Source organism: Microcaecilia unicolor, chromosome 4, assembly GCF_901765095.1.
Source record: "Microcaecilia unicolor chromosome 4, aMicUni1.1, whole genome shotgun sequence".
Classification (NCBI taxonomy): domain Eukaryota; kingdom Metazoa; phylum Chordata; class Amphibia; order Gymnophiona; family Siphonopidae; genus Microcaecilia; species Microcaecilia unicolor.
The window spans coordinates 6,148,282-6,160,811 of NC_044034.1; the positions used below are offsets into that span (position 1 = coordinate 6,148,282).

General features: G+C 45.1%; 1 protein-coding gene across 2 annotated transcripts in view; it reads left to right on the forward strand.

Annotated features, from left to right (window-relative positions):
• The window catches only part of PGAP2 (post-GPI attachment to proteins 2), a 101,612-nt gene that overhangs the window by 41,710 nt on the left and 47,372 nt on the right, over positions 1–12,530 (forward strand). The window contains exon 4 of one of the 2 annotated variants that reach the window (XM_030199828.1): positions 1,099–1,205. In XM_030199828.1, the coding sequence (XP_030055688.1) occupies positions 1,099–1,205 (107 nt within the window). The remainder of the gene's footprint in view (positions 1–1,098; positions 1,206–12,530) is intronic. The other variant, XM_030199829.1, reaches the window with a different exon arrangement.

A 12,530-nucleotide genomic window follows, 5' to 3' on the forward strand; every position in this document is an offset into this window, starting at 1 on the left:
GGCCCAAAAACCTCTATGTACAGACTTTGAATTGGCTAAAGAGTATTTAAACAAAACTTAGCTCAAGAGCGAGGCAGTCTCTGTGCTCCCTTGTTGATTAAGACAGTGATCAATGGCGGCCAGCGTTTCGAATTTGCGGTTTCTTCTTCAGGATCACTGGACAGATCTAAAAAAAGAGCAAATCAAAATGAAACTGTGTAATCATGTCTGCTGATCTTCGAGACAGTGTACTTACTTCTGCTCGATCCTCACGGCGGATATCACAGAGACAACCCTGAGGAAAAATGGTGCAGCTTTTAAACCCTGCTGACGTCAGACGCCACGGGACATGATTGGTTAAAAAATGTGACTGACCTAGGTAACTCAGCCCATTATATAGACTGAGTTTATGGTCATCACATACAGAGACATCACATCAAAATAAAGGACTAATGATTATATTAATCACATAAAAAAAAAGATACTATAAAATTGTTTTTACCCCATTCTAAAATTAAAATAAACAATGTGAATAAATAATTTAAATAAACGCAGCCCGATAAATGGTTTAGGGTTGCACATAGAGACGAGATGCAACTTGCCACGTAGCTGCCCCCCTGCATTGCTGTCACACCACCCCTAGATGTCACTGTAGAATAGGATGTATTTCAGCCTTCCCCACTGCTAGGGTCGAGAGTGGTGGGAATAGAACCAAGCATAGTGCTAGATTTTATGTCATTGGGGCTATCTCTTACCTGCTGGGCTTCATGGACACTGGAAGCTATCCGGCAGGCCAGAGCAGCGCTTAAGCAAAGGTTTGGAATTCCAGCTTCATTGAAGTGTACTACTATGGGTACATGTCACCGTTTCATCTTGGTAAACACTGTGTAGGGAAAGAGCTTTCATTCCTTTTCCTTTCTAGCACATGCATACACTGGGAGCTATTAGTTCCTCTACCAGGGAGACTTACTCTTTTTTACCTGCTGCTGGAGGAAACCACAGATTTGTACCCAAAGTCCTATAGTCCAGGCGTGATTTTATTTTTTTCCTTTTGGGGGTGGCTTGAATCCAATTTCCCCTGCCGTCTCACTAATGCTTCCCCTGTTCTCTCTGCTGCAGTGGTGCATGAGAATGCCTTCATTATCTTCATGATCTCTTCGCTCGGCCACATGCTGCTGACATGTCTTCTCTGGCGAATGACGAAGAAAAACACAGTAAGTCCCGAGGTATGGTACCCTTCCTCTTCTCTTCTGTACCCACTGACTGAACTTTGTAGCCCTGCTATCAGGTGGAATATCCTGTTGGGGATCTTCACCCCCACCTTCAGCTTGCTTCACAGAGCTTTATTTTGCTTTTTTTTCAATGAGCCATTAATGGGAACAACTTAGCAAAAGGCTACATAAATTACATAGCTTGCCCTATTCCAGAACCTGTGGAATAGTTGTGTCCATCATCCAGCAGGTGGAGGTAGAGCTGGAAACTGAGCTAAGATATACCTCTCTTGGCATCCAGTCCGGCTTCTCAGTATTTTCTATCTCCAGCAGGTGAATGAGGACACTTTTCAGCCTCTGGTTCTGAGTGGATATGCTCCTTATCCAGTTGGTCCACTGGTTCAGAGTTGAGCTTTGCGGGTGTCTTGAGTCTGCAGAGTCGTATCTGGAGGTCTTCAGATCCCTGAATTTACTTCTTCTCTCTCTTCACCTCTCCCCTGTTTCATGTGGAGCTCTCCTTTTCTACCACAACAACCTTAAAGAAAAATAAAAAAATAAGGAAAGAGTTATACTGGAGAGGGTGGGATAGAGTATCAGTCCTGATCCTTTCTCAGCTGGGGTAAGACTTGTGAAGAGTGTGAGCTTGGGTAAACAGCCGGCAGTGATAAATCCGACTAAAGTTTGATGTGGAACCGGTTGGAGGGCTGCAAGTTCTACTTGGTGCAGGGGAGGGATTCTGACTCGCTGCTTGGGTCTGTATTGTGCTGCGCTTGTGACAGCTGGGTTAGATGGCAATTCCTGCTGAGACAGTTGAGCGGTCTTCCTGCTGTAGGACCGACTGGTGTTGGGACGTTGCAGTGCATGCAAATTCTGAATTCTGCGGGATGTAGAGGAAACAGCGGCAACGCTATAATAATGGGTGATTTCCATTACCCCGATATTGACTGGATAAACGTTACATTAGGGAGCACCAGGGAGATAAAATTTTTAGATTTAATAAATGACTGCTTCTTAGAGCAACTGGTCCAGGAACCAACAAGAGGGGGAGCCATTTTGGATCTGGTCCTTGGTGGCATGCAAGGCATAGTGCGAGAGGTGGCGGTGTTGGGTCCCCTGGGAAACAGTGATCATAACATGATCAAGTTTGAGTTGCTTTCTGGGACGAACCCGCAAAGGAAAACTACTGTAGCTGTATTTAATTTTCAAAAGGGTGACTATAATAAAATGAGGAAAATGGTTAAAAAGAAACTAAAAGGATCAGCTGCTAAGGTTAGGACACTAAATCAGGCGTAGACATTATTCAAAATACCATCTTGGAAGCCCAGACCAGATGCATTCCATGTATTTGCAAAGGTGGAAATGAGAGAAAACGACCCAAATGAAGAAAATAAGAAGCAACATAAGTACTGGCAAGTCAGATGCAAAGTATTAATAAAGAACGATAAAAGAGAATATGAAGAGAAACTTGTTGCAGAGGCTAAAACTCACAGTAACAACTTTTTCAGGTACATCAGAAGCAGAAAGTCTGTGAGGGAATCCGTGGGACCATTAGATCACAAAGGAGCAAAAGGGGAACTCAGGGAGGACAAGTCCATAGCGGAGAAACTGATTGAATTCTTTGCTTCGGTCTTTATGGAAGAAGATGTAAGAGATCTGCCTGTACCGGAAATGGTTTTCAAGGGTGACAATGCAGAGGAACTGAAAGAAATCTTGGTGAACCCAGAAGACATACTGAGCAAAATCAACAAGTTAAAGTGATAAATCACCTGTACCAGATGATATACACCCCAGGGTACTGAAAGAACTCTTAACGTGAAATTGCTGATTTACTATTAGTGATCTGTAACCTGTGTTAAAATCGTTGTGGAGGGGCATAATTGAAAGGGGCGCCCAAGTTTTCCTGAGGACGTCCTCGCAGGACATCCCGGCGAAGGGGCAGGAAAACCTGTATTATCGAAATAAGATGGGCGTCCATCTTTCGTTTCAATAATACGGTCGGGGACACCCAAATCTTGACATTGAGGTCGTCCCTAGAGATGGTTATCCTTAGACTTGGTCGTTTTTGATTTTCGGTGATAATGGAAACTAAGGACGCCCATCTCAGAAATGACCAAATGCAAGCCCTTTGGTCATGGAAGGAGCCAGCATTCGTAGTGCACTGGCCCCTTGACATGCCAGGACACCAACTGGGCACCCTAGGGGGCACTGTAGTGGACTTCAGAGAAAGCTCCCAGGTACATAGCTCCCTTACCTTGTGTGCTGAGTCCCCCAAAACCCACTACCCACCACTGTACACCACTACTATAGATAGCCCTTATGGGTGAAGGGGGGCACCTAGATGTGGGTACAGTGGGTTTGTGGTGGGTTTTGAAGGGCTCACATTTACCATCACAAGAGTAACAGGTGGCGGGGGGGGGGGGGGCCTGGGTCCACCTGCCAGAAGTGCACTGCACCCACTAAAACTGCTCCAGGGACCTGCATACTGCTGTCATGGAGCTGGGTATGATATTTGAGGCTGGCAAAGAGGCTGCAAAAAATATTTTAACTTTTTTTTTTTTTTTTTTTAGGGTGGGAGGGGGTTAGTGACCACTGGGGGAGTAGGGGGAGGTCATCTTACCTCCCAGGGCTGTGCAGCATCTCAGAAGAAAAGAGGCAAACCATCCACTGGTATAAAGCTATAGCGTCTGTGAAGCAGAAGGCAGGATAGTAGCTCAGGAAGAATGTCAAGTGTGCTCTGTTTAATGCCATCTTTTTCCAGGTCCTCTGGGATGCTGCAAGCCAGCTCTGGGTGGAGTATCCTAGTCCTTCATCTTATGTATAGGAACCCCTAAATGCCTGGTGATAGATGGGAAAAATTGCCTCAGGGAAGTGTGTCTGTTTTTGGGGAATGGGAGGGAGGGGGTGAAGATATGGGACTGCCTTGTTGGACATCTGAGAATTGCAGCGATTGTCTATGTATTAAGTGCTGGGATTTACTCATAGTTGTGAAGACGTGAGGAAGGGAATTGTACTGTGCATGAGAGTTCTTCGCTCCCCAAACTTCCTGTAAATGAACAACTAGTCCAAGAGGCCATTCGGCTTCAATGGCCTTTTACTCTTTGTCTTGAAATAGCAAGGAAAAGGTTATATCACCTCTGCCAAACAACCCTGGGATGCTGGTTACGGACTGGAGTGGAAAGTTCCTGTGTGCGGACGCCTTCTCTCGTGAAGTCCGCAGTTACCTTGTGCAAGAGCCGCTGTACCTGGGGCTCAGGATCACATTTTAGATGATTTGACTCTGTGGACTGTGCAAGGCCCACTATGCCTCAGCCTCCGAGTGATGCTTTAGGGGGAGTTTTTATTTATTTATAGCATTTGTATCCCACATTTTCCCAGCTTTTTGCAGGCTCAATGTGGCTTACATTGTTCCATAATGGCGATCACCAATTCCAGAATGAGAAATGCATAGTTATAATGCAGGTGACAGAGTGGATTAGGCAATCAAGTAAAGAGAATTCATTTTTGTAATGAGAAATAAAAGGTATTGGGTTAAAGTTCAATCGTGATAGATTAGCTTAAGCAGTCAGGAATAGAGAGTTCCGTTTTGTACAGTTCTGGTATGAATTTTTTTCTTTGGTAATTTAGGATGGATCATTGTGGTGTGCCTTATTGAATAGGTTGGTTTTTAGTAGTTTTCGGAAATTAGTTATGTCGTGTGTTGTTTTTCTGGATTTTGGTAGTGCATTCCATAGTTGCGTGCTGTCACGATCTCTGGCTTCTCGGACACTGGAACAAACGTGAGCCCTTGGGCTACTGCCGTAGAGCGGCAGCAGCAGGCAAAACCCCCCAACCAGACCTGGACTAACAAACAAACAAGATAGGAGATGCAGACAAACAAGGCAAGAACACACAGGACTAGAGATAGGAGTGGAACTAAGCTATAAGCAAGCAAAGCTGGAAAGACAGGACTGGACCAACTGGACTTCACCTGCAGTGACCGCTGTTCCCCAGAGGTTGAGCCCCTAGGTGCGAGCGGCCTGCAGGACTTCAGGATTCTCACACCGGACACACGGTACAAGAACAAGCTTGACTGAAGCAGAGTTAGGGTTCAGAGAGGAAAGGAATAAACATGGGAGGCAAGACAGAATACTAGGCTAGGACTCACAGACAAATAATACAACACTAGGCAGAAAGCAGACAGACTAAATAGCAAGGACTGAAAGCTGACAAGCAGCCACTAGGAAAGATACACAGACAGGCTAAAGAGCAAGGACTGAAAGCTGCAAAGCAGCCACTAAGAAAGGTAAAAGCAATTATGCTTAATAGCTAAACTACACACAGACTGAACAAGAACCAGGCAAGGCTAACAGACAAGAAACAAGACTAGGAAGGAGGAGGAGTGGCCTAGTGGTTAGGGTGGTGGACTTTGGTCCTGGGGAACTGAGGAACTGAGTTCGATTCCCAACACAGGTAGCTCCTTGTGACTCTGGGCAAGTCACTTAACCCTCCATTGCCTGCCGCATTGAGCCTGCCATGAGTGGGAAAAAGTGCGGGGTACAAATGTAATAAATAAAAAAAAAAGCCTAAGCTAAACTACACACACTGAACAAGAACCAGGCAAGGAATTCAGACAAGAAACTAGACTAGGCAGAAGTGCAACAGAGCATACCCACTCACCCAGAAACCATTGGCAAGGCAAAGTAGCAAAGCCCACAGGTGCTTAATAAAGACCATCACCTGCTGAGGCTCAGCTTCAGGAATCCCAAGACAAGTACGGGTGCTGCTTAGGTACAAACAAGTCAAGCAGACTGGAAGATCCGGACCAGACCGACTTTTGACACATGCTTGGGAAATATCAACAGATAGTCTATAGCACTCACCGGTTCTGGCCACCAGAGGGCGAGGTGAGCACAGACCTGGAAAACAGTCACAATCATGACACGTGCTTATGTAGGAGAAGCTGGATGCATATGTTAGTTTATATTTTAGTCTTTTGCAGCTGGGGTAGTGGAGATTCAGGAATGTACGTGATGATCTATTAGAATTCCTGGTTGGTAAGTCTATGAGGCTTGACATGTAAGCCGGAGCTTCACCATGTATGATTTTATGAATCAGAGTGCAGATTTTGAACTTGATTTGTTCTTTAAGTGGGAGCCAATGTAGTTTTTCTCTGAGGGGTTTGGCACTTTTATATTTCGTTTTTCCAAATATGAGTCTGGCTGTTGTGTTTTGTGCAGTTTGGAGTTTCTTAATGATTTTGGTCTTTGCATCTGGCATAAATTGCATTGCAATAGTCTAGTTGGCTTAGTACCATTGATTGTACCAGTCTGCGGAATGTTTCCCTTGGGAAGAAAGGTTTTATTCTTTTGAGTTTCCACATCAAGTGAAACATTTTCTTCGTTGTGTTTTTCGCATGGCTTTCTAGTGTAAGATTTCGGTCAATTGTGACTCCTAGAATTTTCAGACTATCTGAAACAAGAAGGGCAAAGTTTGGAGTGTTTATAGTGGTGGGTTTATTCATGTTGTGTTGTGATGAGAGGATAAGACATTGAGTTTTTTCTGCGTTGAGTTTTAGTTGGAATGCATCTGCCCATGAGTTCATGATTTGGAAGCTGTGTTTGATTTGGGATTTGGGGGGGGAGGGTCTGAATATAGTCTGACGGCAGATCTTCCAGGGCCTCACTTGCTCATTATTGTGGTACTAGACCCAGAGTGGGGTGAGGGGAGGAGGGGAACCAGGAAGGTGTTATATGTGGCAGAAACAAGAACAATAAGATACCAGAGATTAAAAATGAAACCTTTTCAGAGGAGAGAAACGAGGAATTTCAACTTAAGACCATTTTTGTTTTCCAAATTCAGTTTTAGATTATAAAAATATACATTACAGTAGGGACGGAGTGGAGGAGTGGCCTAGTGGTTAGGGTGGTGGACTTTGGTCCTGGGAAACTGAGGAACTGAGTTCGATTCCCACTTCAGGCACAGGCAGCTCCTTGTGACTCTGGGCAAGTCACTTAACCCTCCATTGCCCCATGTAAGCCGCATTGAGCCTGCCATGAGTGGGAAAGCGTGGGATACAAATGTAACAACAATAAAATAGATACTATTGGAGATTCTACATGGAATGTTGCCACTATTGGAGATTCTACATGGAATGTTGCCACTATTGGAGATTCTACATGGAATGTTGCTATTCCACTAGCAACATTCCATGTAGAAGGCAGCGCAGGCTTCTGTTTCTGTGAGTCTGACGTCAGACTCACAGAAGCAGAAGCCTGCGCGGCCACATTGGTGATCTGCAAGGGCCGACTTCTACATGGAATGTTGCTAGTGGAATAGCAACATTCCATGTAGAATCTCAAATAGTAGCAACAGTGGAGGAGTGGCCTAATGGTTAGGGTGGTGGACTCTGGTCCTAGGGAACTGAGTTTGATTCCCACTTCAGGCAGAAGCAGCTCCTTGTGACTCTGGGCAAGTCACTTAACCCTCCATTGCCCCATGTAAGCCGCATTGAGCCTGCCATGAGTGGGAAAGAGCAGGGTACAAATGTAACAAAAATAAAATAGATACTATTGGAGATTCTACATGGAATGTTGCTACTATTGGAGATTCTACATGGAATGTTGCTATTCCACTAGCAACATTCCATGTAGAAGGCTGCGCAGGCTTCTGTTTCTGTGAGTCTGACGTCCTGCACGTACGTGCAGGACGTCAGACTCACAGAAGCAGAAGCCTGCGCGGCCACATTGGTGATCTGCAAGGGCCGACTTCTACATGGAATGTTGCTAGTGGAATAGCAACATTCCATGTAGAATCTCAAATAGTAGCAACAGTGGAGGAGTGGCCTAGTGGTTAGGGTGGTGGACTTTGGTCCTGGGGAACTGAGTTCGATTCCCACTTCAGGCACAGGCAGCTCCTTGTGACTCTGGGCAAATCACTTAACCCTCCATTGCCCCATGTAAGCCTCATTGAGCCTGCCATGAGTGGGAAAGCGCAGGGTACAAATGTAACAAAATAAAAATACCTTGTTGTTCATACGTGTTCAGAAATGGTGCAGTTTTGTGTTGATGAGGGGATTGAGGTCATGGGGGGGAGGGGGGGGGGGTAGGGCGGAGGTAAAGGGAAGATGAGGGAGTGTTGAGAGTTTGAACACGGAGCATTTTATGATTTCCTTTAGGTCTTACTAGTGCTGCGTTGCTGTTCTGGATAGCCATGATTTCTCAGTGGGGAGATGTTAGGACTTGTGGCTGTGGGGAGGAGAGAGAATGTTTTATTTATTAAATCTTACACCCCGCACTATTTCTAAATCTAGGCAGCTTGCAAATGGGAACATCATCTTAACAGATTTTATTTGGACGTATTAGACAAAGTGAAACTGCTGATCCGTAGATATGCTAGAGAAAAACCAGGACTGACTTAACCTGTCTCTGCTGACCTGAGGCCATCTGCTGGTCCTGACTTAGGAGGTAGAGCTGCAGGGTATAGCCAGTGCTCTGTGCGTTTGTCTTGTGACTGCCTCAAATGTAGCGTGAAGTCATTTCAATATGTTGAAATTATACACAGTGTAGGACAGAACCCACAAGGCAGGGCTAAATAATTGGACATTAGTATTCTGCAACATACCGAGAGAACACGTGTGTTCTTGAAAGGGCAGGGAATGAAATGGAAATTAAAAAAAAATGTGAGCTAACTAAGAGATCGATAATGTCTGAGCAAAGAGCCTGATTTTGTTCAGTGTGGATTCACAGCAGAGCGCAGCAGGGGGTGCCAGACACTATTCTTCATTAATCTGTAAGCTTGATGCAGGCAGTAGCATTGTACAGATCCTTGAACGTAAGAACATAAGCACCGCCATAATGGGAAAAGACCAATGGTCCACCAATGGTAAAGGCGGCTAGCTTAGCGGAGTTTAAAAAAGGTTTGGACGGCTTCCTAAAGGAAACGTCCATAGACCGTTATTAAATGGACTAGGGGAACATCCACTATTTCTGGGATAAGCAGTATAAAATGTTTTGTACATTTTTGGGATCTTGCCAGGTATTTGTGACCTGGATTGGCCACTGTTGGAAACAGGATGCTGGGCTCGATGGACTTTTGGTCTTTCCCAGTATGGCAATACTTGTGTACTAAGCCCAGCATCCTGTCTCCGACAGCAGCCAATCCAGGCTTCCCCCCAAAAATATATTTTTAATAATGCTCAATGGCCTTTTCCCTCAGGAATCTGTCCAAACCCCCTTTAAACTCAGTAAGGCCTGCTGCTGTCACTACATTTTCCGGCAACGAGTTCCAGAGACCAACTACACGCTGAGTAAAGAAAAACTTTCTCCTGTTTGTTTAAAATCTACCATATTGAAAAAGGGGGGAGCGAGTGGGTCAGGCCAAAGGTGGACAAAGCCATGGGACCGGATGGGATCCACCCCAGGATATTGAGGGAGCTCAGAGAGGTTCTGGTGGGTCCTCTTAAAGATTTGTTTAATATATCCTTGCAGACGGGAAAGGTTCCGAGGGATTGGAGAACGGCAGAGGTGGTCCCTCTTCACAAAAGTGGTGATAGGGAAGAAGCTGGAAACTACAGGCCGGTAAGCCTCACTTCGGTTATTGGAAAAGTAATGGAAGCCATGCTGAAGGAAAGGATAGTAAATTTCCTAGAAGCAAATAAGTTGCAAGATCCGAGACAACATGGTTTTACCAAAGGGAAATCGTGCCAAACTAATCTCATTGAGTTCTTTGATTGAGTGACAGGAGAATTGAATCAGGGACGAGCTATAGACGTAATCTACTTAGATTTCAGCAAAGCTTTTGACACGGTTCCCCACAGGAGGCTCTTAAATAAACTGGATGGGCTGAAGATAGGACCCGAAGTGGTGAACTGGATTAGGAACTGGTTGACGGATAGAAGCCAGAGGGTGGTGGTGAATGGAGTTCGCTCGGAGGAGGGAAAGGTGAGTAGTGGAGTGCCTCAGGATCAGTGCTGGGACCGATTCTGTTCAATATATTTGTGAGTGACATTGCCGAAGGGTTAGAAGGTAAAGTTTGCCTATTTGCGGATGATACTAAGATCTGTAACAGAGTGGACACCCGGGAGGGAGTGGAAAACATGAAAAAGGATCTGAGGAAGCTAGAAGAATGGTCTAAGGTTTGGCAATTAAAATTCAATGCGAAGAAATGCAAAGTGATGCATTTAGGGAGTAGAAATCCACGGGAGACGTATGTGTTAGGCGGGGAGAATCTGATAGGTACAGACGGGGAGCGGGACCTTGGGGTGATAGTATCTGAGGATTTGAAGGCGACAAAACAGTGTGACAAGGCAGTGGCTGTAGCTAGAAGGTTGTTGGGCTGTATAGAGAGAGGTGTGACCAGCAGAAGAAAGGGGGTATTGATGCTCCTGTATAAGTTGTTGGTGACCGTACCTTGCGAAGGATGTAAAAAGAATTGAAGTGGTGCAAAGAAAAGCTACGATAATGGTAAGGGATTTGTGTTACAAGACGTATGAGCAGAGACTTGATGACCTGAACATGTATACTCTGGAAGAAAGGAGAAACAGGGGTGATATGATACAGACGTTCAAATATTTGAAAAGTATTAATCCGCAAATGAACCTTTTCCGGAGATGCGAAGGCGGTAGAACGAGAGGACATGAAATGAGATTGAAGGGGGGCAGACTCAAGAAAAATGTCAGGAAGTATTTTTTCACGGAGAGAGTAGTGGATGCTTGGAATGCCCTCCTGTGGGAAGTGGTGGAAATGAAAACGGTAACAGAATTCAAACACGCGTGGGATAAACATAAAGGAATCCTGTTCAGAAGGAATAGATCCTAAGTAGCTTAGCTGAGATTGGGTGGCAGAGCCGGTGGCGGGAGGCGAGGATAGTGCTGGGCAGACTTATATACGGTCTGTGCTAGAGCTGGTGTTGGGAGGCGGGGATAGTGCTGGGCAGACTTATACGGTCTGTGCCCTGAAAAGGACAGTTACAAATCAAGGTAAGGTATACACAAAAAGTAGCACATATGAGTTTATCTTGTTGGGCAGACTGGATGGACCATGCAGGTCTTTTTCTGCCGTCATTTACTATGTTACTATGATCTTCATTCTGTAAGGATGATCTTTCCTGAGCCATCGGTATTGTTTTACGTGGCATGCAGTGCTTTTTGTAGATTTCCAACTTCCAGTACTGACTTGAGCTGACCCTGCTTTATGTTCTGAGCTGTGAGTTCAGGAGGATTGATTGATTGGATGCCTCTACACCAGATTTGAGTATAGCAAAATAGGAACTTGTGCCACGTTTTAGCAGCTACAGGTAGCATAAAGAATTATCCTTCAACACACCACCAGAGGGCAGTCATAGTCAGACACAGCATTTTATTTCACTGTAGATTGCACCACAATGGATTTATTATTAAACCCAAAAGCTAAGACAGACTTTTCCTGTTTTCAACCCTGAAGGTTTTCTGTTCTGCCAATTAGAAACCATCGCGTTGGGCTCAGTGCTGCAGGGCAGGATTGAAGTGCATTGGTAGAGCTGCGCATAGGGGTCTCGGGACGTGAAAAGCAGGTGCTGTCGCAGGGCAGTTTTGAGGTGCATTGCCAGGGCTGTGTCTAGGAGTCTCAGTGTTTGAAAAACCGGGGCTGCCACAGGGTAGGATGGAGGTGCATTGATAAGAGCTGTGGAGGGGGTGATGATCTTGCTATTAGGAAGGTAGGGCAGTGTAGAGATTTAAGACTTTGAATTTAGAAAGGCTTGCTTTTCTGTTCCTGGACTTTTATCACAGCCTCTGTAACTTCTGTAGGACACAAAGGAAGTTGTGTATTAATCGGAAACTTTGTTCTTGTCATAATCTTAAACAAAGAAGTGCATACAAAAACCCACACCACTCCTACTAACAGGAAGTTTGTGTTCAAGTGCTCTGACTAGCCAGAGGCAGTGAATCTGATTGGTTGGATGGGCCGCGTTTTGATTTTATTTCTAAAACTGCAGCACGGGGCGGGTTTTCCCCTCCCTGCTTCTTGCCTGCCAGTTCCTGGAAGTGACATAAACAGAGGTTTCCTCCTTGTGGGTGTACAAGTTGTCCCATGCCTTGGCATTTCTCTCTGCCTATCTGTGTGAGGAAATGTGAGGGTGACGGGCAGCACTTCCTGTTAATGTCAGCCCTGAGAAAAAAGACGTTTCTGCTGGCTGACCTGGCTTGCTGTTGTCACTGTGTTCAGAGCCAGAACTCGGGGTGGGGGCTGGTAATGAACCTACCTGTGATTTTCTACTCTCTTTTAAAAAGTATATATATATTTATATATATATTGTTTTTTTTTTTGCTTTGTCTTGGCCATCTCTCACACTACATAAGTACATAGGTATTGCCATACTGGGACT